This window comes from Amblyomma mixtum, chromosome 10 (genome assembly GCF_055824585.1).
Source record: "Amblyomma mixtum isolate Tamu chromosome 10, ASM5582458v1, whole genome shotgun sequence".
Lineage (NCBI taxonomy): Eukaryota > Metazoa > Arthropoda > Arachnida > Ixodida > Ixodidae > Amblyomma > Amblyomma mixtum.
In genome coordinates this window covers 67,195,413-67,221,516 of record NC_143021.1, presented here as the reverse complement: position 1 = coordinate 67,221,516, position 26,104 = coordinate 67,195,413, and the positions used below count along the sequence as shown (strand labels likewise).

Sequence of the window (26,104 nt, the reverse complement as noted above, 5' to 3'; positions counted from 1 at the left end):
AAAATCAATGCCTGACTCAGTGTCGTCCGCCCTTCCACACACCTCACTCAACAGCACTGATACGTCGCTAATAGAAAAAGAGCACTTCAAGAATGACAAATGACATAAAAGTAGCACGTCATGACAAAAAACAATACTAATGCATATCGTGAAAAACACACAGCTATATACAAAAAAAATCACATTGGTGCAGTGAAATACAACAATCCACACAGGAATAAAACGCATTCATAAGTGAAACAGATATTTTATTCCGAATCAGTACCCTCAAAAAGAGAAAAACGATCAAAATTGTGTGCCGAGAAGGTATGTATTTAGATTTTCTTTAATGCCTGAACGGAGATACTTCCAGTAAAGGTGCTTATAGTCGTATCGCGTTTATTCAAGAAGTCAGGAATCTGATATGTTAATTTTTGTTTTCCGTAGTTTGCACGAATCTTTCCGTTGTAGTAAGGAGTGTGCCGGAGGTTATGCAGGTGTTGTTCGTGAACGTATTTCTCCAAAAACAATGACGCATACTGATTCATTTGAAAGTATATAACTATTGTAAATTTTTTACTCAGGGTATATGTGATAGTCAAGACTAGGTAATACGCGTTATGGGGCTAGTTGGTTCATTCTCAGAATTCTTTTTAGCGCGCATAAAGACGACACACTAAGACAAGGGAGACAGGACTTTGCGCTCCGTCCTGTCTGCCTTGCCTTATTGTGTCGTCTTTGTGTGCGCAAAAAGAATTCAAGACTCGGCGCTTTTCAAATAATGAGGCAGAGTGAGATAAACGTGGAACATTTTCTATCTGGTACAATTTTTTTTTTGTAAAACGTGCAGGCTTCTAAATTTGTTTTGCTGTCTTACCACATACGAGAAGACCGTAGTGCTGACGGTAGTGTATTAGAACTTAATATAGTTTATTTTTAGCTAAGATAATAGCAGATCCTTCAGTTTTAAAGTGATTCCAACCGTTCTTGCGATATCTGTATTAAGCATTTTAGCTCCCGTTGTCGGCAGTGTGGTGACGTCACGCCGAGACCGAAAGCCAACATCCAGGCACTGAATTCCACACATCCGGGAGCTGAAACGAGAGCATCAGGGCACCGTACCAGATTTAACGAGACTCATACGTGATCTGTTAGGGGCTTTGAGAGAGGGCCGCTTAGAGCGAGAGGGGAGATCCAGGCCGAGAAGGCTTTGGGCGCAAAAACTGATTCCGCGCCGTCCCCAAGGATGGCGCCGCAGTCCCATACTCACGCATGTAAAAGACCGGCCGCTGCGCCTTCAGCTCATGACGTTTCCCCCTCTGGCAGGCAGATGTATACACGCTCGCGGAGTATTCGAACGCGCTGCATATACATTCTTGTCAGGCCTGTGTCTCGTCGTGTCCGCTTCTGCATCGTCCTGCATTTCAATGCCGCCACCGTCACAGCTGCTTAAGCCGAGAAATGGAGCCTGATGAAAGGAGAGGTAGGAAGCGTCTTGCGGAAAGCGATCGCTTTGCGAGTGGTACGCCACAGCGAAGACTGCTCACCCCTTCCGACAACGCCATGATTATGCGGCCCTCTCGTCCAATCAGGGCTGCAGGAACACAAAAAATAGCCCCTCGACTATTTGAGCAGTGCAGGACTATAAATCAAACAATAAGCACAGCAATTGAAAACATAGTTTTGACTGGTAGATTTAGATGGTATAGAGTGCTTCAATCACTAGTGAAATTAACAGAAAAAGCCCGTACGAACACAGCTGTGCGGAGGCTTGCTGCGAGGTAGTGATGCGTCGCCATTTTCTAACATGGCGCCGGCCGTGTCGGTTGTGTCGCCAGTGTGCCCTGCACCGACAGTGCGCTGTTTTTCCAAGCAGGCCGTCGCAGTTGGCTTCTTGAAGTGCTTAGCGTCGAGAGCGGGGGCAGGTCAAATACGAATGCGCTCATCAAGAGGACGGCAAAACTCACTCAGGTGAGCGAGCGAACGCTTTACCAGTGGACAACGCAGACGTTGAAGGCAGGCAGAATGTTGTCCCCGATGAAGCCGACAACGTTACAGTGATGGACAACGCGCCATATCATTATGTGAATCAGGATAAAGTGCGGCGGATGACGAGCCTCAAAAAAGGACATCAAGGAGAGGGCTGAGTAGGGCTGGTTGGTTCATGTTGAATGGTACGGCAAAACAGCGCTGACGGACGGGACGGAAGAAGATGAGACATGTGTTTGTCTCATCTTCTTCCGTCCCGTCCGTCAGCGCTGTTTTGCCGTACCATTCAAAAAAGGACATACAGACTTGGCTGCACGGGAAATGTGTCGCGTCGAGTAGCGACATGGTGAAGGCCGAGCACATGAAGCTCGTTAACAACGTGAACACAGGTGGGGACCGATACCGTGTGGCCGTCTCGTTTTGCGCTTGCCACCCTACCACTGCCAACTGAACCCGATAGAGCTTGTTTGGAACGATTTCAAGGGCTTCGCGCCAGTCAAAACAAGACGTTTAAGCTCTAAGACGTGGAGCCTCTGGTTTGGCAAGGCATCATGCAAGTGACTGCTGAGAAATGGAAGAATTACGTGCAGCATGTCATTACTGAGGAAGATGGGATGAGGAAACTGGACCATGTCATCGACGATGTTGTTGACCAAGGACCGCCTATTGTTGTCAACCTGGAGGACGACACAACCAGCAGAGCTGAATGGAGTTATGATGAGGACGATGAGATGAGCCCCATTAACGTGCTAATGTACGCGCGAAAGTCGGAGTACCGTCGCAGCATCTCTCATGAGATATGGCAGACGCCGTAGCGGACGGCTCCGGATTAATTTTGACCGTTTGTGCGTTGACTTTCACGCAGTGCATGGGGTTGCTTTGCATTTCGCCAACATCTACATTCGGCTGCCCCAGCCTGCATTCGACCCAGCTTAATAGTGTAGTGACCATGCTGGAATAAATAAATTCATATACACATGACAAAAACATTGAAAGTGACTGTGACGTGACAACAGAGGAACTGATACAAACAGGTGGCGATAAAACAAAGAAAAAGTGGGGTCAGTGCGTCTCGAACGGGCGACTGCCTGTACAAAAACAGATGAAAGAATAAAAAGACATCAAGCGCCACCTGCTAGAGGTAGAAAGAAGCTAACTACTAGTACCGTGGCCGCCGCGATCTGCTCCTGCGGCACGCGCGCTTCGATCGCGGAGGCCACGCTAGTACGCATTCCTTCATATGGATTGAGCCTCCTGGACATCAGGTGGATCGAGCCACAGGCGCATAGGAACACACTAATGTAGTGCGCGCCATCCTGATTGGACGAGAGAGCTCTACCTTTCCTAGTGCTGCAAACATCTTGTGAGACGGAGTATAAGCCCGCACTATTACAGGCGACCGCTTCGACGCAACAAAAAGAGTGCGGTGTGGTGTGGTGTGGTGTGGTGTGGTGTGGTGTGGTGTGGTGTGGTGTGGTGTGGTGTGGTGTGGTGTGGTGTGGTGTGGTGTGGTGTGGTGTGGTGTGGTGTGGTGTGGTGTGGTGTGGTGTGGTGTGGTGTGGTGTGGTGTGCTGTGCTGTGCTGTGGTGTGGTGTGGTGTGGTGTGGTGAACACTAGACCCATTTCAAGATTTCGACTTGTACCATCTACAACCAATGTGCTATGCCCGTAAACATTTCATGCTTACTCTACTCTCGGTTATGGGAGAGGCAGAGGTTTCTCTCATTTTTGCACTCCTTCCTGCCCTGTACGTATATTACCATTAGAGGTGTCTGGTCACTCTGTTAAGTCTTGTCTGTGTTACGATTTCACTCTAACTTTTTCTTCGTTATTACAACATTTTAGGCAGCGTGCATTATCATTTAAGCTTTGTACATGCATGGTCGACCAAAAAGAAAACAAAGTGGGCAGTCAGGTGATGGATGGCTAGGGAAAGCAAAATCAAGAGGACAAATACAGCCCTTGATTGACCTCTCTTCAGGACAGATGCACGCTGCTTTCCACAGCACCTTGGGGCGCTTCAGTTCCCGTATACACCTCACTGCCGAAGATCACACACCGACAAAATTATGAAGGTTACCGCTTGGTTTTATCGCTTGCTTTCTTTAAATGGCGATGCGATAGTTGCGCTGATGGAATGCAGAAAGAAATATATAGGCGGCTCGGACGGTAGCCTGCTGAAAAGGTAGGGCAACCCACAAGGGCGACTGGCCAGACAGCGAAGAATTCAAAGCGTAATATTAAGAATGGGTTTTAAAGGAAAAATATAAAGAAAAACAGTAATCTACAAATTAACCAATCTACAGTAATCTACAACTGACGAACTGAACACGAATTCATGCCCAAAAAAGACGACGCGATCTACCCAGAGGACTATGAGTCACAAGGCACACACTGGGGCATAGACGCGGAGCTATACCACATGGTTCTGGCCTGCCAAGACAACACGGAAGTAGATAGGATAGACGAACCGACTGTTGAGCAGTGGGAGGAATTGCTGTCCAGCTTAGTCTAGAAAAATCATCAGGAGCTGACCGAAAGGGCAAGAGCAGCTCCAAGGTCCGATGGCCTCCCGGAGGCTATGGGGGTTTTAATTGGGGAGATAAATACGTTCTCCCCGTTTAACCGCGGCTGACCCAGTTAAAAGCCGCCGGGACGCCACGCCGTGGTCGCGTACGCAACCGCGCGCACGCCGACCACGGCGGGCCTTGTTCTGAGGGAACAAAGGAACGACACACTGGCTTACACAAGCCGGCATTTATTGCTACAGCAACAATAACGCCAGCTAGCAACAAAATACGCTGACGTCCGACTCACCAGCAGGGTTACGAGCGAGCGTTCGCCCACGCTAGGGCAAGAGGGAAACTCCGAGACCGGACAGGATGAGCTGGCGGGAGCAAGTTCCCTCCACGAGGCGACCGCCGGGGAAGAGCGAAGCGCCGCGCGACACGTTCGAACGCGGCCAAATCCCCAGCCGAAGAGGGCCACCTCCCCCTTGTAGCGGCCTCGTCCAGCGGGGGCCCGAACCAAGGACTCCACCTATATAAAGGGCCATTTTTGGTCTGCAAACTCTCCTTTTGTTTATTAAAAAGTTTTCACCACCCCCTCGCGCGCGCGCGCACCAATCACGGCATCCGTGGCGCTCATGTCACTTCGAAGCTAGAGTTACTGTATATGCTACCAAAGGTAGCAGAGTTGCGCGTCTGTTTACAAAACGCCGCTCGCGACTCCATTGGTAGAGCGCCATCACGTGGTGTCTAAGCAACCGTGTACTGCGGAGAAGACGACGCTCGATGGGCAAAATCGTCCACTTTCGGTTCTGAGCCGGTTTTGCGGTGTCGAGTGCTCCACCTCTGTTCCCCCATTCGAACGCCCTGTAGCTTTTCTTCTCCCTCTGAGAGCCTCCTCGGTACGGTGCATGTTTTGCCCATCGGACCAGAAACGCTGATGACGTAGGCCGGGTATTCCCGAAGTTCGATCCACTATCCAACCGCTGTTTACGTTCGCTGCTGTGGGGTGTCTAGCGTGCGTAGCTCACGCCTTTTTCTGTTTTTTTTATGCGAAGCATACTAAAATAGCCCAACCCAGCTCCTCGAGCGCGGCGGTGTCGTTACCATTGACCTTTCGTGACCTCCATGTCATACCACGTGATGCGTGACGTCACAGCAGATGAAAAACAGGGGCCAAACTCGCGCCGTCGCGCGAGGCGTCGTGACCAAGGATGACCACGTGGTGCGTGACGTCACGGCAGATGAGAAACGGGGGCCCAGCTCGCGCCGTCGCGCGAGGCGTCGCGACCAATGTGTTTCCTGCTTCTGCCGCTAGGTGCGCTGTAGTGAACACGTGATGCTGGAGCGGCGGTATACAAGGGGGTGCGCCTGCCTCTGCTAGGCGTACACGGGATAGAGATGCCTCCTGGAGACAGGGCTGCTCGTTGGAATGAGAAGCAAAAGTTGCGGAGTGCTACAGAGACTGATGAAGAGCGTGAAGAACGTCTAGCCAAGCGGCGTGCTCGATATGCAACTCGGCGACAATATGCTTCGCATCTGACTAGGCTTAACCTAAGCTAAGCCTCAGCCATTTTTTTTTTTTTGCTAAAAGCTGCATTGAGGTTTCTTTTCCGAAAACAGGCTGTACTTGCGGATCTGCGCTTTTTCGTGTACACTGTTGAAACGCTAAAATAGAGTTCTGCGTTGCGTATTTATCCCTGTGCATAAAACCTGAATGGCAAACAATTTTTGATCGAGAAAAACATGTTTAGGCATCTGATTGTTTACTTCAGATGGTAACGTTCATCTAGTTTCGAGTAAACTGTATTTTGGATTTTTATACTGTCCTTTTTATAGCTTCAGCTCATACCTTTTTGCAGGGTTTCGTATTTAGTAAAGGAGACTATAAATAGGCTTTTTAACGCAGGTCCGGTGAATAAATGTTGCCACAAAGATGAATGAATGCTGCATTTTTCACGGCATATTTAGAATACTGAGTCTGCCCTCAGGTTTTCAGGTAGGAATCGCTTGCTGGCGCAGCTCACGACGCGCGCTAGAAAGAGCACCGTTTTTCTTGGCTATATTGTTTGACGGGTTACGCAGTCAGCTTTTTAGATGCTTTTTGTTTGCGATCAACCGAAAAAGGGGTTTTAAAACCTCGGAAAAGCGCCCACGGTCGATCGGTGATGCGCTAGGCATGTCGCCTGCAGAAACGTTGTGCGGCTTCGCCGCATAACTTCGGTTGCTTGACAGGCAAGATGGCGGACCTACGCGCCACTCTGCTACCTTTGGTAGCATATACAGTAACTCTATTCGAAGCCGGCGTCCTCCCCTGTTAGTTAAAGAAACCAACACGACTAAAGAGGGTGCATTACGGGGAAGCAACACGGCTAAGAAGGGTGCATTGTGGGGAAGCCAACCATAGGGGACGAGGTCTGCACAAGGCCGACCGCCAATTTTAGGTATAAAGAAAAACGTTTACATCATCATCATCTACAAATTCAAAACAGGAGATGCAAAAGAAACACGAGTGTGCAGGAAGAAAACGACGCTCTTGACACTCGGCGCGAGAACACATAATCACACGCGAAAAAGAAGAGAAATAACGGCAAACTATTGGTAAGTAAAATGGGTCTGGTTCTGTTTCAGACGGATTCAGGCGAATTTAGCAAGCAAAACTTTAATACAATTAAAGCAGCGACTGCTGCAGCATTTTTCTGGGACTGCCAGCAGCGCGTTCACTTAATGACTCCGTCATCTACACACGAACAGGACCCCACAATTTGAGATTAAGCCAAACTTCTTTGCTTTCACTAACACCAACATTCGCGCGCGCTTTGCGCCTTGGGCCCACCCTTGGCACTTGCCGCGATCACCGCGAGACCCCGAGAAGCAAGACTGAATTCTATTTACGCCGCGTCTAAATTCTCGCTCCTCTCGATTTCACAGCCCGCGCGTTCATCCAGAGACAAAGGCGAGTTCGTCCCTCGACTCACATACGTTCCGGAACTTGGATTCTGACCTGCTGCCCATCGCGGTAAAAAAAGCGGTAACGGGAGACTGACCGCCAGACCTCGCCGTACAGAGCAGCCCTCGGATGCGACTACTTCAGTCATGAGCGATGCTGTCCCGACCCCAGTGGCCCTTCTGCGAACCTCCGATGACGGGTTCTTCGCCGTGTTCAAGGAGGACCTCAGCGCCTGCAGCAAGTACTTCGACGCGCTCTTCAACGGGCCGCTGTCCCAGGCGAGTCGCGGTGACTTCCTCATCCCCGGGGTAAGCAAGGAGGCGCTGAAGGCCGTCGTGAATTACGCGACCGTCGGCGACGCGGCGATCACGGCCGACAATGTCGAAGACCTCACCGTCGCCGCGGACCAGTTGCTCGTTGATGGCCTGCTCAGTGAGTGCTGTGCGTTCATCTCGCGAAACGTGGACGTGGAGAACTGCGTCATGGTCCTCGAGATGGCGCTCTTCTTTCACCTGGAACCATTGCACAAGCAGGTGCTCCGTTTCATGCTGGACAATTTCGAGCGGGTGTACGCGGACAAAGGCGACTTCCGCAGGCTGAGCCTGCAGAACCTCGAGAGCTTGTTGTCGTCGGACGAGCTCAAGGTACAGAGGGAAGAGGTCGTCTGGGAAGCCACAGTGTTCTGGATCAAGGCGAGTCTTAAAGAGCGCAGATTGTGCTTAAATAGGCTGCTGCCGCACATCCGGCTCTGTCTTATGAAGGGGAGCTACTTGAGAAAGGTCGTCATGCGGAACTCGCTCGTCTCCAACAACCCTCACTGCAAGACGATCGTCAAGCGCTGTCACAGGATTCAGCAGTCTGAACACGAGGCGCGCATTTTAAATCCGAGCCGCAGCTTATTCGAGCAACGAGTGCCAGCTGATATCATGTTCGTCTACGGCGGAATTCACAGCGGATATAAGAGCAACACCTGGGAAGTATACGACCACAAGACCAACCAATGGAACACTGTGCAAACGGACTTCAGGCAGGATATAGTCTTCGGCCTGCAGTGCGTCTCTGTGGGACACAGAATCTACGTCATGGGTGCCGACATCGCCAAGCTGAGCCCGTTCTGCTACTGTTTCGACGCAGTCTCCGTAAAGTGGTCGCCCATAACGCCCATGAAGCATCTGCGGGCGTTCTTTGGCATAGCCGTTCTCGATCACTGGGTTTACTGTATCGGTGGCTCGCCCAACGGGACCGTCACGCTGGACACGGCCGAAGAATACGACACGGTCACGGACTCGTGGCGAACTGTAGGTCGCATCAACCACCCTCGGCTCGGCGCCAGCGCCACCTCTTGTGCGGGACGTGTCTACATAGTGGGCGGTGTGTCCACCGAAAACGTACTTCGGTCCGCAGAAGAATATGATCCCGTGACCGACAGTTGGACTGTTGTAGCTCCTATGAAGACCGAACGGCTCTTCCACAGCCTGGTGACGTACAGAGACAAGATCTACGTGGTGGGTGGCCTATCGTGCAAGGCGAACATCTGCGAGGTCTACGACCCAAAGAGTGGCAAGTGGTCCAAGGGCTCCACGACCAAGACCTTTGCGGACAAGGTCGTGGCGGTGGTCCTGGACGACAAGATCTACGCCATCGGCGAGGCAAACCAGAAGGACTACAAGCGCTGCCTCGAGTACTTCTCGGGCGACGACCGGAAGTGGCACGCGGTTTCGGGTTACGCGCCTCCGCGGTGGTTTTACTCGGCCTGTGTGCTCAGGAACTTGCCTAATGCCAAGGACTACATCAACAGGCCTAATCACATGGGCTCAGAATTCGCTTCCGCTGTATTCTGAAAGCTCGCAGTTGCAAGAAATTCAATGATAAGTTAAAACGTTCTACACAGAGTTTACTTTTTTTTAACGCAATGATGCATTTAACGCCTACATTTGCGCTTCTCGGCGTCAGTCAAAGGCATGGTATTTTATTGCATGCGCCGCTCCGCCCATGTGGCACGTATTTTTGCGCACAGCTCTTCCATTATCGGAGACAACGAGCGCGGCGAGAATTGTCTTGTCCGACCTTGCAGTAACCGTTTGAAACTTTTAATGCAGCCAGCTATTACGCAGTATGAATTACGCAGATGCTGCCGTAAATGTGTGGTGTATGCAACAGAATAGTTTTCAGAGTAGCTGCAGCTTAATGTTACGAGCATTACTCGGAAGCTCTTCAGCTTTACTGCGAAATAAATATCAATAAACTGCCTTTCCTCTACTTCTAAATCATTCATAGAACTGGCTAACAAAGCGATGTAAATGCTGCAGCGTTATTGATTCCATGTCAGATACAATAACATATTTAAACACTGATATTGCCGCTGGATATTGCTGCTAGACATTTCAACTTTCTTTTTTGCTTATGGGGCCGCACGTTTCAGGACAATCCGAAGAAAGGAAAAAACCAGCTCTGTAAAGATAGTTTAGCTCAAGCAAAATGTATACAGCTATAGAAATATGGATTTAATAAAGCCGCACCGAGTGATCAGAAGTGTCAGGTAAACAAAGGGGATTCACGACATTTGAACATTTGAAGAGGATGGCGCAGAAGAGGGCTTCAAACGACAGTCGACCACTGCTGGTGCAGCAGTTCTTACCTCTCATCGTTCCAGTGTTCGTGAAGTTCTCGAAATATTTTCAAAATGAGTCAACTGAGCAGAAATTGAGCACTGCCAGCGCTGTGCCAGCAATCACCCGTTAAGACGCTTCAACCGACGGGTGATTAGGGCGATTCCGCCTATTATACGCGCTTTCATTTTATTCAATATAGGCAGCTGGCACCGCTGCTTTTGTTAAAGATTGGTTCATCAGTACAATGTGTGTTTTAGCTCAGTTTTGTTTGTGCGTACAAGATAAAAGCCTGAATCATCCGAAGCAGCTTACGATGATGAAGGAAAACCTGTCTGTTTATTTTACACTGTACTATTTACACTGTACCACCACGTTTGTTGCTGAATTCGATGCTTCCATAGCGCTACAATTCTAAAAAGAAATTGGGGGCGGTCAACTTCATTTCTGCCTATCAACACTACTTGACTGCATTAAAGCTGCTCGAAACAACCTAAAAGCTGAAAGTTGCGTACACGTACACTGAGTTTAAGCTAATTTTTTTTCTTGTAGGCGTGCAGCACAATTTCATCCGCAAGAGAGGTTCGTAATAGACTTAAATTGCGTTGCTCGCCTCGCTCCCTGTTTATCAATTTAAAATCAGCTGAAATCGAACTGCTTCTGTGTGAAATACTTGTACGCGCCAAAACATGATCAGGAAATGCAGCTATCTCGAAAACTGATTACTGTGGGCTTCGCTATCTTGCGCCAGAGAAAGTATCTGTAAATTTATTTTGAAAGGAAACGTAGAAATGTCTTTTACGCTGTGTTGAGGAGTTTCCGAGCAGATGTACAAATGCTGATGATCTCATAGTAGATCAGCAAAAGTGAGACTCCGAGACCTGGCTCGTGTCTTAGTAAAAGTGCTCTAAACAAAAAAGTACCTATATATATATTGAATGTTCAGTCCACGTTCACAATGCAGTTCAGCTGCAGAATTATTCCTTCTCTAGCTTCTTGCATTTTTGTTGTTCAGCGTTAGTATTAGTGGTGAAGATGACGCAATTATGAGCGAGAAGGGCTCTATCTTTTGCGACATGAGGAGGCGAGTTTAGATTTTCGTGGAAAAGTACACGAAGGAACTTATGCGATGTGACTCGTTCGATTTGTTCATTATCAAAGTGAAGGAAATTTATGTAATACATTTCTTTTTGTCGAAACACATTATATCTTGTTTTATTCGTGTTTAGAGCTAACTTGTTTACGCCAAGTCACACCCATAGGTTATCTAACCAGTCATTCATTGCCTCTCGATATCCCCCATATTTGTTCCTCAAAAGAATGCGTTCGTGTTATCAGCAAATAGTATAATTTCTGTAGTTAGCGGGATGTTTACAGTATTATTAATGTAGAACAGAAATAATATTGAGCATAGTATATACCCTTCTGGTATCCCATAAGCAGTAATACCGATGTCGTATTGCTCTTGGTCTACCGCTGTGTAGTGGGATCTGTTTGTTAGGTAATTTCTAATTAAGTCTAGAGTAACACCTCTAATGCCGTGGTTAGCTAACTTTTGCATTATGATTTCATGTTTCATAGATTCGAAGGCTTTTTTTTTAAGTCGAGAAACAAGCCCATTGGGTATAATTTATGCTCAAAGTTATCGATTATTTTTTGTTTAATATTTAACAGGGCCATTTCTGTTGTCTTGCATTTTTGAAACCCGTTCTTCTCTTTCAGTATGACGTCGTTTTGCTCACAGTAGCTTAGCAAACGAGCATTGACAACCTTTTGTATTATTTTCGAAAATATTTAGCAAGATAGAAATTGGTCTATAGTTATTCAGGCTGCTTTTATCACCTCCTCTATGAATCACTGAACTCTTGAAATTTTGAGTTTATCAGGAAGAACACCCGTGCTTATAATGGGATTGCATATGTGTGATAGTGGGCAGTTGATTATGTGCGCAACTGACTTTATGGTCTGCGCTTTCAAATGATCCACTCCGCAAGCATTATTTATTTATTTATTTATTTATTTATTTATTTATTTATTTATTTATTTATTTATTTATTTATTTATTTATTTATTTATTTTACAATGCTGCCAGCCGCATTTTAGCGGTCGAAGTAGAAATGGGCAGGGCTGCTTTAGCAAACACACAGGCGGGCACGTGGTATACATTGGGTTATGACATAAAAATAAACAGAATAAACGATACAACAAGGTATGTACATCAGACGCGAGGCCTGTGCATAGTTTACAAAACTGCTGTGCAATTTCCAGTGAAGATAAGGGACCGCCGCCGATGATTCACACGAGAAGGGAACATTACATACTGATATGTTTTGCCGAGCTAGTTGTGTGTTACAACAGGCATCGGGTCCAGGAACAGCGCCACTGTGCCGATGAGGGAAGGAACGTGGGCCGGAGACGGGGAGTAGAAGGGAGACAAGGGAAAACTGTATTCACATATTTACAAGATACGTGACAAACATATTTACAACATTATTTACAAACAGAGTAAAAGCTGAGAAGAGTCTCAGGGAATCGCTGGGGGAATCGCTGCTCGAAGAACGTGTCGAGCGCTTTTGATAGCCTCTCCAGTTGACTTCCCGCCCTTTTCGTCCAGTCACTGGGACTCCGTCTTGGGCACCGCCTTTGGATCCATTTCGTCGAAAACGGTCACTCATTAAAGGGGCCCACAAACACAATCTTAGTTGACTGTTTTGCCTGTTGATCGCGTACAGTGAGTTACAATGGTGCTATTAGCGTCAGTAATACCGCGTATATTCCGTTTTTTAATATTTTAATGTCCTCCCAAAACCAAATTCATGGCACTGATGGTGTCGCCACACAGTGAAGGCTTTTAGCAGCGGATATGACATCACCTGGCGCGAGCTTGATGATTGGACAAACAGTGAATACAGTGCAAATTGTGTGAACAAATAGATACACATTTTGTCACCTATCTGCATTTTATATTAGATCAACAAAAACAACTTGGTTGTCTTAGATAAAAGCCCTGCAAAGCAAGTAAAATAAAAATACATCACCAGGGGCTCTGGTATCGAAACGACGCTGCCAGGCTCAGCAAGAACGAGTTAGAGAGAGCAGGCAACCATGGAGTGAAAACTTCCGCGACGTGCTCTGGCAGGCTGTTTGATTGGTTGCGCCAGGTGCCGTCATTGGGACAGCGAGATAGGAGCGGGAAGCCCGCCAAAATCGAGTTGAGGGCAGCGTTTTGTTTGCTTGTATTTTGAAGTTTCTTCATTGAATAACTCCCGTTCATGTCCATCTATTCCTGTAATTCTTTTTAAGTCAGCATCTGTGTGACATAAAGAATTCACCTGAAGTATAGCCGGTATCCCCCCAAGCAGTGCTTCGCAGCCCCTTTAACGGAGCTACCCTCTCCAGCGTCTTCCTCGGCTGAGTCACTCCCGAAGGTGTCCTTTCCTCAGATCACCTCCTCACCCACAGTTGGACGCGCAGTTGATGACCCTTCAGGAAGCCGGCCAGGGGTCCCAAGTCTTGGTCGAAGGGGCGGCCGAAGGCGAATACGGGCAGAGCGCCACCCGCGCCGTCCACAAAGGCAGTAGCGCGGAAGATTGACAGCCCCCTCGTCACGGTGCGTGGCGGCAGGCGTCGTGTTGTCTCCCTGGCGGTGGTACGCACGTGGTCGCAGAGTTGAACGCCGTGGCGTTGGGTAGTTGGGTGCGTCCTGAGCAAGCCGAGAAAACGGGGCGGCAGTGACGCCGCACTTGAAGAAAGGAGTCGTCTAGACTCAAAGTCTCCGTCCGTCGTGTCGGGCGCCACTGTTCTTTGCAAGCGTCGCATGGGAGCGCGTACTCGGAGAACGCACTGCCGTAGCACAACCCCGCACTGCCTTTGGAAATGGCCCAAGTGAAGACGACCATGACAGGAATGGGGGGGGGGGGGGTTAGAATCGCAACAATACACTACTATCAAAAGCAGGGAAGCAAAAAATGTTTCAACTGATTCGGATTCGGTAACGTCGGGATCCATTCGAGGATGGATCTCGGCAAAGAAGAACGGCGATATAAGTTTGCTTTACATTCAGGCATTAAAAGTGTTTTGGTATGTTTTCCTCGTGTATGCCTTGTAGTTCATTAAAGTCTAGTCTGTGCTGCTCGAGCTGTGGCAAGACTGCCCACCGAGATGTGCGGCACTGTGGGTAACCCGGAGAGCTGATCACGTTGCACTCCCAGCCGACGTCGGCATACTCGAGTTGTATGAGGGCTGCGTAAGCAACTACTTTTGTCTCTGACGTGCAATATTTTAATTTATGTCTTGCGTCCAGAGTCTTCGAGTTGCGCCTGAGACTACCTTCTTAATGTGAGCACTCCAGCTTAGATTTTGTTCGAGCAAAAGTCCTAAATATTTATATTGGCTAAGAGACGTAATTTCTTTATTGCTAACCTTGTACCTGAAGGCAAGTAGATTTTTTAACTTGTCTTGTAGCAAATCGATTTCTGCGTCTGTAGCAGGAGTCATATAAATTGAACCCGCAATAGCCATTTATAATTTGCAGTCCGCAGAAGAACTGTCCGAGTTGTTTATATTAAATGCTCCTGCATTTAGGAAGTGGTCATTAAATTTGTCAGCTAGCGACCTCCCAACATGGGTCATTTCATCATTACTCAATTCTTGCAATTCTATCTTCTGATTTCGGGACGTGAGGTGGTTTGAAGCTTGCCATATTTTTCTTGTGTTGTTGGTGACACCTGCAAGGTTCTTTTCGTAATAATTATAACGCGCCTTTTTTAATGTCATGTCCTGGCTTGTTTCGGAGTTTCTTATATTGATTTAGATAGTCAAGAATTCTAGTTTTGATAAATAATGCAAAGAGTCTGTCACGTTCCTTGATTCTCTTGAAAAGTGCGCTGCTACTCCATGGCTTTCCACATTTCTTACTTCTCCTCAATTCTTTTCCTGGAAATGACTCTCTATAAATGCTTTCAATTTTCTCCGTGATTAATCGTATGCCGTAACTGGATCTTCAGAGAAATAACCGGTGTCCCAGTTTGTTTCTGCTGTTCGTCTTTGGAATAACCTAATTGTTTCTCATTAATGACTGTGCATTCAATCCGCTGGCGGGAGTTTCGCACTGTATGTTGTGTATGGTGAGTTAGAAAAATGAAGATAGGTGAATGGCCTCTCACGTCAGCTAACAAAACACCAGATTCTATTTCGGTAGAGATATAATTTGTGAAACAAATGTCTAACAAAGTTCCATATGTATTTGTTAGTCTTGTTGGCGCACGGATAACGTTTTCATGACCGTATGACAGAAACACATCAATCAGAGAACGTCTACATTAAAATCACCAACGACAACAACCGATGAGCTATATATTGTGTAAAGTATTCCAGCATTTCTTCACGAAATTCAAGAAACACAGATAAGGTTCCAGAAGGAGGTCGATGTACACCACTACACGTACTGAGCTTACGCACTTTATCACAGCACTCTCATGATAAGGACTAATGTGGCAGTAGTCTGAAATAACACTACAGGTTGAGTTTGCGTTCAGATAAATTGTCACAGCTCCACCCCGCACATCATTACGAAAAAATTGACGTAGTTTGAAGCCGCCGAATTCACTAACATCCGTTTCATTGAAAAACCAGGTTTCAGTGAAGGCCAACAAGTCAAACTGATGTTGAAGAGTGTCAAGAGTCGATTCCTTTTTTATTTCTGAGACTTTATGCGTTTGAATGTCGCTTATCGCAAAGTGTTTTGCAATCCCGGAAACAATCAAGGTCATGACAGCCACCTTTAGAAATGCAATTTGTCACGTGCGTAAGGTCACAAAGGAACTATCCCTTTTGTCATCTCGGAAAACTTATTGTATTTTTAAGCATGAAATGCTTCTAGCTCCCGTTGTCGGCATTGGGGGGACGTCAACGTCGAGACCGAAAGCCATCATCCGGGCACTGAAATCCACTCATCCGGGCACTGAATTCCACTCATCCGGGCTCTGAAACTAGAACATCCGGACACCGTACGAGACTTAACGAGATTCACCGAGACTCTCTAAGCCCTCCTACGGGACCGGCATACCGGTTGCTCTCCAAACGGGTCACAAAAAATAACTGCTGCCAGTGTCTTCTGAATGTTTATCAAGATATCAGTCGAGCTGTGCATTTGATAATGCACGGAATTATAATTTCCGATTTCTAATAACGCGTGGAAAGAGCACATACATGCCACAATACACTTCGTTGTCATACGTGATCTGTTAGGGGCTTTGAGAGAAGGCCGCTTAGAGAAAGGGGGGAGCTCCAGGGCGAGAAGGGCTTTCGGCGGAAAACTTTCGCTCCCTCCCCAAGGATGGCGCTGCGGTCCCACACTCAAGCATGTACAAGACCGGCCGCTTTGCCTTCAAGCCCTTTCCCCCTCTGGCAGGCAGATGTATACACGCTCGCGGAGTATTCGAACGCGCTGCATATACATTCTTGTCAGGCCTGCGTCTCGTCGTGTCCCCGTACGCTTCTGCATCGTCCTAGATTTCAATGCCGCCACCGTAACAGCTGCTTAAGCCGAGCAATGGAGCCTGTGTTAGGCCCGTAAACATTTCATGCTTACTCTACTCTCGGTTACGGGAGAGGCGCAATTTTTTTTTCTAGGTCGCCTGAAGAATCAATCTTGATGACCCGGCTACGAAAGGCGTGACGTGCAAGCAGCTTTCCGTTCTTAACCCAAGCAAACTCGTATTCCGTTTCTTTCGACTTCATTTTCCACAACAGGTCCTTATTGTGAGCTGTAAGGTTCTCGTTTAGATATATCTTGGTCTTTTTCTACCTCAATTCATTATTCTTGCTTAGCCACTTGTCCGTGGTCTTGGGAGATAAAAAGCGAACTATCACAAGGGCGATGCTGTCCGACGCCTCATTTTCGCTCCTTATCGGAATTTGGTGTACTGCCTCAATATCGGCCTCGGGAAGCCGAGGAATCTCATGTTCATCAGCCAGAGAGTTAATCTTTTCCAGAAGCTTTTCGTCGATATGCTATGCCAGCCCATGTATTTTCATACTTCGCTGTTTGCTGTACTGTTCAAGATTGTTCGTTTCTTGCCTCAGTTTCTTTATTTCTTGTTCATAAACATTCGCCTCAAGTTTTTCAATGCGTTTTTGTTTTCAAGCCGCTACGTCCACACTTCAAGCTTACATGCGTTTGAGGAATTCATCGCATTTATCAGACATTGTGTTTGCAGAGGTTTTTACAGCTAACGGTGGTCGTAATAGTATCAATGTGTCGTCTAGTGTCGACTTCATTTCCAGTGCCACGGCAAGCTTGCTCTGTATGTGAGAAATTTTTTTCCAGGTCTAGACCGCTTCTTTATTTTTTGTACACTGGTTACTGCGAGCTTGTGCCGTTTTGCAAGTAGTGCATTATTGCTATGATTACAGCTGCACACAATAAATAAATCCCGCCGCGGTGGCTCAGTGGTTACGGCGTTCGGCTTCTGGACCCAAAGACGCGGGTATCCCGGCCGCGGCGGCCGAATTTGGATGGAGGCGAAGTTCTACAGAGCAGTATACTGTCCGACGTCAGTGCACGTTAAAGAACCCCAGGTGGTCGAAATTTCCGGAGCCCTCCACTACGGCGTCTCTCATAGCCTCAGTCGCTTTGGGACGTTAAACCCCCATAAAGGAAACACAATAAATAAAAGCTGAAGCAAGCAGTGTCCAGCAACTTATCGCGGAAATGTAAATTATATTGTTAGAAGCAAAAACATTCCGCTGACATGTCTCCATGGCAACAAAACTACGCGTACTCGTTGAGCCGAAGTACCGTCAGAACCCTGAAGGAACATTAAAATCTAAGTCGTTTCATCGCTCGTATTTTGTGGTGGATACGTGATGAGAGAAAAGCTTCCTGCGCCATCATTCCTTGCGCACGTGCGAAGACGATGTAAAGGTGGCGAATGCCCGCTTCATTGGCCTTGGGTACGCACACTGTGCATCAAATTTAGCATTTGGGTTGATTGCAAAGCCAAACCTTTTTGGATTTTGTTCGTGCACATTGTAGAGCCGCTATTTCTTCGGGATTGCACCCTACGGGTAACACTGGCGCGGACTGTGGCGAGACGTAAATGTTCAAGATGCACTGTCATGCTTGTGAGACATGCAAGTATTGGGGAAAGATAACATCACGCGCACTACACGCCTGCGAAGGCGTAAGTAACCGAATTATCGCAACAAGCGCTTGTGGACAAGTTTTCCGGCTGCTTTAATTCAACCGGAACTTTTCACTGTTATTTTGTATGCACAAGCTGATCTAACCGTTGGCCCTACTAATCGACAAATGGAGGCGTAACTGTTCGCCACATGTTTCCAGAACGTGCGGACTTGTCAGCTAGTACTTGCCGTGTATACAATAAGAGCGTTGTCTACCATGTCGGCTATGTAATAATGGGAAGGCTTTGAAGTGCGCGCGTTCGATATCAGCAGGCAACAACCGTCCGTAACTTTCTTTTCTTGCACTGCGAGCAAGTCCGTCCATGTGTTCATTTAGTCTAATTAGACTAAATGAACGACTTTTACGAACAGCACACTTGGTTCAGCGACGGAGCTCACTCGGCATGCCACGCACTCTCAACATAAATGAGTGAAGAGGGGGTAAGCACTCCGCCAGAGGTCAGCTTACTTCCCTTGGGCGTATTCCAAGAGAGGTGGACGCCGAGCTAGGCACAAAGTCGTTCGCACGTAAAGGGCTAGCCAGCGCGCCGTTTTCAGGAGCGAGTCCTCGGCGAACAGCCCTATAGCTGATGGCGGGCATGAATCTGGCTCGTGCCCAGTAAATCGGACAGCGACCCCGCCTTTTTCACCTTGCCTCCCCTCTTGTTTCTCTAAAAGTTGGGCGACTTCACTGCACCGTGAGCTTGTTTAGCGAGAGCGCCGAAAAGAGGGTCCACATGTGACCTAAAGTGGCTGTGTGGGCTGTTGGTCAGTGGTCATGGTTAAAGAATGCAGCGCGAAAAGACAAGGAGAAACGAAAAAGTGGACAGGACTGGCGCTGACAGCGCCAGTCCTGTCCACTTCTTCGTTTCTCCTTGTTGAGCACATGTGACGTCCATGTGCCGCTGGTCTTTTTTTTATTTTTGGGCCTGGTGTTCTTTCATTTCTTTTTTTTTTTTTGCCTATGACATGACATCCGAAGAACCGCATGTAATTCGGTTTGGCGTACAGAGCGAGGAGAGGGCCTGAGTGCAGCGGCTAAGGAGAACTCGGTCTTGCTACTTTCTTTAGGAACAATGTCGTCCGCGCCTTCCCTTATACTTCACAAAGCGCGAAGGAAGACGACCTGATAGAAGCGCGGGTGAAAACGGCTTTTGTCTAGATAAGAAAAGAGGCTGTTGTTTGTTTGTTTTTTCACCGTTTCTCGCGCCTTGTCTCAGGGCGCTCTTATTTGCTTCTCAGGGGTAGTTATTGTGGTTTGTATCACCTTCCTTTGTGGCAAAGATTGCTTAGGCAGCGACAACCGGGGCTATGAATGTTCTGCTGCAGAAGAACGAAAGTGTGAGCGAGTTGGAGGTGATTCACGCTTGCGCAGGGGGAAAGGAGAAAGAGACAAAAAAAAAAACAAGGACAACATGTAGAGACGCATGCAACACAAGTGCTGTCTAGGCTGGCTTTAATTCTCAGGAAATGAAGCACAATATAGCCTTCAGAAAATAACAAAATACAAATAAAAGCTAACTATCCGCCCACGCAGAGCGAAGGCATTTCTTTTGCAAGACAGACAAGAGCAAAAAATTTAAAAAAATATCACTCATTCAAGACATAACCTCGCACTCTCTCCTCCCCCGAAGAAATCATATCCGCTTTTCCCTGTTTCCTTTTTTTTTTCGCTAAGTAAAATTGCGCGCTGACGCCCGTAGACGGCGACTAAGCATTGCACATTCGTGACGTAGGTTGGACGCCCAAGCCACAGGCGAGGCTGCTTTGGGCCACGACAGCAAAGATGATGAAGCTTCAGTAAGCCAGCCGGTAGCCGCTCAACTCTGGCCAGCGTCGTACACAGCGAGTCTTAGCTTTGCTGATAAAAAGATAATCCACGCGTTCTCTAGCGCCGGCTTTCTGCACGTCGTAACGATGCAGCTTACCTAGAGGTGTACAGCAGCACTGAGCCGCTTTAGAGAGCCTTCATTTTACGTGGACCAACAGCAGTGGCAGCATGTGACTCAGGAAAAGGCGCTACCTGTCGATATAACAAATCGCTCGTAAAAAATAAATGGTTCCCCATTCGCCCGAAACGTCTTCGATAGAACTGCCAGCAAGGAAACAAAATGCAGCTAGAAAGCGAACGTATTTGTGCAATGACAAAAAAAAAACGCGCACGTCACTTTTAGTCAATGACACCTCTTTCACTGCAGCGCCAAGTATTCCAGTTCTCAGTCATTACGCGTGGCTCGTGGTTATTCGTTACTACCAAATCAGAGCCAATCAAGGAAGGACGACAGCAATGTTTCGCTCCACGAGGCGGGTAACTAGCGCTACGTATACTTTAACACACTAGCTGAGAGGCCAGTTTGTTAAACATTAAGGTGTATACTTTCCAATGAATCTTGCTGCAAATGGTGTTTCCCTCCTCCAGCTGTTCTTGTTTTAGTTGCCGCTTCATTGAGAGGAATGGATGGGTTGCCGAAAAAGAAAATTTTCTTGTTTACGGGATCGTTCATTCTGTGGAATCCGAGTGACGGTGATGCTGCCGGTCTTGAGCGTATCGTCATACTAAATGATGTTTCCCGCAGAGATCCTCGTGCCAAATGAGCCAGCTGGCCAAACGAGTGTGGCATTCAGAGACATTACCGAATGCTGGTATCGCCGCATTCTGAATGATACCCATAAAGACACCACGAAAGCTTATTAGCGCCCTTAGATATGCTTTAAAAGCCTTCATTCGTAGCAGCTTTAGAAACAAAGTCTGGGTAGTACATTTTTGACGCAGTGTAGTTATGTTCTGCTTTGCGAGGGAACAGATTATGATACTTTACGCGACGCTAGTTGGTTACGCCTTAGTGTTTCTTTTTTAAAGTCTATCCGGCCGCTGACGCAGTCGCATTAAGTACATGAAGTAATATATCTCTTTGCGAAAACTAGTACGTTCGGTGTGTACGATGGGGTATTTATATTGTGTTTACACGTATTTTGTTTGCGTAAATCCACTAAAAATTTGTAGGAAATAGGTTGTTCAAGTTTCCTGCTCGGTACTGGAAATGTATTCTTAAAATTTGTCAAACATACTCACCTGAAAGCTTGCCTCGAGCACGTGTCTGTTACCTGAAAAATTGCATATTGGGTTTTAGCGTGTTGGCAATGAATTAAAAATACACTTGGTAAGTGTGAAAATAATTTTTCTAAAGCGCAGTTCAATTCAAACAAATGGGCAGTACTCGAAAATATATTTGCAGCGCACTTGAAGCTGCTGTACAGCCATCTAGCGCTCAAAATCGTGTTTCGAAGAACAGTCAAAACACTTTTTTTTCTGTCATCCTTTACTTTATCCTAACTCCTAGCGCGAAGAAAACCGCCACGTAAGGTATGTAAATGCGATAACATTGCACCGGCACCCACGGGCACGGACCTGCCAGCGAGAAGGGCCGGATGTGTTGGTCGACAGTTGGACTCCTGAGCTCACGAGAGTTGCGACATACGAATCGTTCCAGATCGCACGCAGAAGGCGCACTTGTGCGGCAGGCCCACCGTGCAAGGTCTACAAAGCGAGCTAAGTACCACACGTGTCGGAACACTTCCGGTCTACTGACGTCACTTTCGGCCGGCACTTGCGGCATCTGTCCCGGTCACGTGACCTCTTGATTTATGACGCCGCGTTTTCTTAAGGATGAGGCTACTAATACTTATGGCATTAAAAGGACATCGACGAAACCGTTGCGTTGGCTGCTCAGTGATTCGTTCCGCCGTCGAACAACGTAAATCAGTGTGCTGCGGTAAAGCCAACTTGTGGCCCTTTTTCAAGCCGAACAAAATATGATTAATGCGGCGAGTTGGTACATCACTGAAAAAAGAAACGGCAGCGAAACAAAAAAGGACAGGGACGAGACGACAAGGACGGCGCTCAACTTGTACTTTATTGTGAATGCGGATGTACACATTCTGTTAGAGCGGTATGGCCATCGCACACGCATGCGCAAATACGTCAGCTCTTTGTCGGGGAGATCGATAGCCGCGGACTTCCCGAAGATTAAATATGCGTTCCGATTCCACAATTTCTCGCGTGTTACGTTCTTTGCTTCTTCTACTAATAACGGCAGCCTCGAGATCAGGGGAACAGTCCTCGCAAGTCAGACAGTGGCTAGCCAGAAAGCCTTCAAAATCTTTTCCTTCAAGTGCATTTTTAACGTTCTTTGCACGCTAACCTACCGTTCATGCACCTCCCAGTTTGACCAACATGCATTGTACCACAACTTAAGGGAATTTGTTTGGTATACCTCTCCTGCGCATTCCGCTTTAAGACTTAAAACCGCACGGGCGTATTCCCCACAGAAAGACCAATGAGCACAGACGTGCACCCAAAAGACGAGAAAATATTTTGTCTACACGACCAGATGGAAAGAGAGTGACGCTGGTCGTCTCTCGATGAAGGAAAGAGAATATGAGCTCCGTCCAGGCACAAAATGCGTCGCCAGCACGTAAAAAGAAAGTATCTCATTGAAAGAGGGACGCGGCTGACGGTCCCAATGTAATGAGATATTCCCCTCACCGGTGGCGCACGCTTGACACGGCGTACTGGCGGAGACACCGACAAAATACCGGGTATTTGTTTTTATTATTATGTGCAAGCCAAGAAAGATGCGACTATAGATAGGTTTAGAAAAACGCTCCCCTATTGTGAAGCCCCTATGCTCTCTGTACAGGTGTGCTGTATGGCATGACGGGCATCATTTCAGTGGTAGTAGGCGATCTGGAGGCTAAGTAGTCTGCATGACTGTACGCCGTGTCAAGTGGCCGAGCGGCGGGCACCTGACGAGGAACGCTACGAGTCAGCTGCGCAGCAGTGGACATAGGCTGGTAATGATAAAAAGTTTACTCTCAAGAAAGATGAGGTGAAGCTTTCCTCAGTTCAACGTTCCAGTAGTTAGTTATCGTTGCTTGAGCGACTAGTAGTTTTAACATATCTTTTAGGAAAATTAGGTCCTAAAAATTGAATTGAACCAATTTTTGTACTTTAATAGTTCAATAAGTTGAATAAAACATGCTTAATCAGAAGGAAATGGTTATTATAGTCCTGACTGCTGATTTTAAAAAAGTTTTTCAGTGTGGAGCTTGCTTTGGCTGTAGTGCAAGGTGTAAATTGAAAGTAACAACAGTAATGAAATAACAATCGAATCCTGACCACAGTGACTGGCATTTTGAACCAACTGCGTCCAGTTGAGTCAGAAACCTGATGGGTGTTCATTCAGATTTGTCTTTACTACTTCCAATATTTTTTTTCTTTTTAGGTGGGATAACGTTTCCGTGAAGCGAGTACGAACACACACCACAATAATACAGGCAGCGCTGGTCATGCCTCCAATTTGTAGTCAACAGCAATTTCCAACTTTAAATGCAGTAAGGCAACACGAAATATCAAATGATTGAAAAATGGGCAGTTCTTAAATTATATCTCACTTACATTCCCAGGACGTCAAAAGCAATATCTACGAGGAGTCTACGTTAAGGCAGATATAATGTTATGGATACCTCTCCAGCTTTTCCACGAAAAAAAGGTTGGCAGATAAGACGTCTCAGAGATTTTACCTCGGTACATAGACGTCTAGACTTAATCCGTACATCTCTGCGAGGTTTGTGGTTTGCTGGGAAGTGTCTTCTTCGCGTGACACCTCAGGCAGAGAAAAGTAAACTTGTACCCCCTGACTCTTAGAGCGCAGGAGTTTCAAATAAAGTTTTCAGGTTTCAGTGCAGCGTCGCCCTTGTCTTTTTGTTCCTTCTTTGTGGTTGTCTCATCTTTTTTAAGAACAATGGGAACGCGAGCAGCGGTGAGCAGTGTCGAACCGAAGTTCACCCCTTAGTATAGCCTGCAGGCCGTTGCGTTTGCTTGTTCAGATGCTCGAAGCGAACTGAACGGGGATGACCGGGCGCAGCTACGTTGGGCAGGCGGACATCAAGGTCGTCCTTTAATGACGCTCATACACGTGCGGGTCTTTGAAGGAGTCCCTCAGTCGTGCGACTGGCACTTTTTCCTTATGTGGCGCCGTTGGGCGTGCCCACTGTCTTTAATAGTTCCGGCTGATTTCGCGACAGTCCGTCTGTTTCTTGCTTTTTTTAAGGGCATACGCATAATGGGCCCTGTGGTAAGTATCCTTCGGGATGTGTCGGGGAGCGCGAGCAGTTCTTACTGCCGCGAAGCACAGGCAAAGGGCGACTGACGACAAAAGCTGTGCCATTCAGCTCTCAAGGTTTACTTGCTGAATAAGAGCTGTTAGGGACGAGGTAGCAGCATCCCACCGCTGCCACCAGTTTGTTAAGGACGAGGTAGCATGGTCGTGTGCCGGAGAGAGAATGAGGGACGTCTGAGACGAGGCTGCTGGGAAAAGACAATGAAAGCGGACTTTATACAATATTTACAAGTGAGCTGCAGGAACGCTGCATCCCGACAGCTCAACACAAGACCATGATGACAAAAGCTCTTCGGCCGTGCCGCTGCCGGCTTTTTAAGAGTTCTCTTCCCTAGGGTCCCTAGATGGGGGCCGGGTTTCACTGGCACCAATCACCGACACGCACGCACTCACTCACTCCCGAGAGATCACGCCGTCGTCACGCGCTGGGAGAGGGGAACGATGCCAGCCACGTAGCGCAGACGCCGAAATGTCCATGAGCGGCGTTCGCGCGCGTTTCGAACGCGCGTTCACACTCGGTGTACGGGAAACGCTCGCTCAACCGGGCAGACGGACGCGGCTTCCGTGGCAATCCAGGCGTTCACCCAACGCGCGTCTCGGGGTTTGTCGGCGTTTCGCTGCTGCCATGTCGTTGTCTTCCCCACGACGAAAGCCAGACGTAACAGACTGCCCCGCCGGGGGAAGGAGATCCCGATGGACAGGGGACAGCATCCGCTGTCCGGAGGGATGTCGCTTGAGGCTGGTCTCAACCGGAGTCGGTTCTCTCTCGGCGGTTCTGGAGCTCAGCGCACCCCGAAGTTTTCCTTTGCAGGTGCAGGTTCCCAAAGGGCACTGCAAAGTGACTCGTGCTCCGCTAGCGTTAGAACCACGCCGAAAACCCGACCGCTCAGTCCGCAAGCACGACACAATCCCCACTAAGCGATGCCAGGCTCTTTCCCTCTTACAACCCAATCAATCCCTGGGAGTAGTTCCGCAGCACTGAGAAAATGCCCACAAATCGGCACATTACACCACAAAGCGCATCTCAATTTTAAAACAAACAAAACCAATCGGTTCAAAATCCTACATCAGGAAGAAAAAGACCATTAAACCGCAACTATGACGCTGACTCTTGCGCTAGGGACCTCAATTTAAGCTATCGGCGTTACCTTCGAGACTCCCCTTTTTGTGATGTATTCCGATTAGTAACGACCACAACATTATTTCATTCTGCATAGCAGCATACTGTCGTCACCTTGCATATCCCCGCAAGGATTCGCTCAACATCGAAGCCAAAGTCACCTTAATTTCCCAAATTCCAAAAAAAATCAAGCGACTCCAGGCGCTTATGCTAGTGGCCTAAATGGCCCGTCTGGCTAGTACTTTGCGTTTTAACGGACGCTGCTACACATGGGCACCACTAGTGCATTTTTCGAAACCATCTTTGTCAAAAGAAACGCTTTGAATACAAACAACGCGTCGGAAACCTATTCCTGCTCAAAACTTCTTTTTTTTTCACTTTTTTTTTTCTGCAAAACGCTTTTTCTGCAGGAATGGTTTAAAACAGCAGAGACATCCTCGGAATCCGCTGCTAATGAGCCGCGCCGCGGCTCAAAGGGGTCGCCTATTCTTCAACCGCGCCCTGCGCGGACGCACACCAACAGTGGCTTTAGCAGCCGACAATCGACAAAAATCAACTGCTCTTCGACACCTGCGAGCCTC

General features: G+C 47.6%; 2 protein-coding genes across 2 annotated transcripts in view; both read left to right on the top strand.

Moving 5' to 3' along the window:
- LOC149326019 (protein tolkin-like) overlaps window positions 1–26,104 on the top strand; it is a 416,319-nt gene that overhangs the window by 328,706 nt on the left and 61,509 nt on the right. The gene's annotated exons all lie outside the window — the stretch shown is intronic.
- Window positions 7,572–9,266, top strand: LOC149326020 (kelch-like protein 10). The gene has a single exon (XM_089563373.1). It carries the CDS (start codon window positions 7,572–7,574, stop codon window positions 9,264–9,266), a length of 1,695 nt encoding a protein of 564 aa, XP_089419499.1.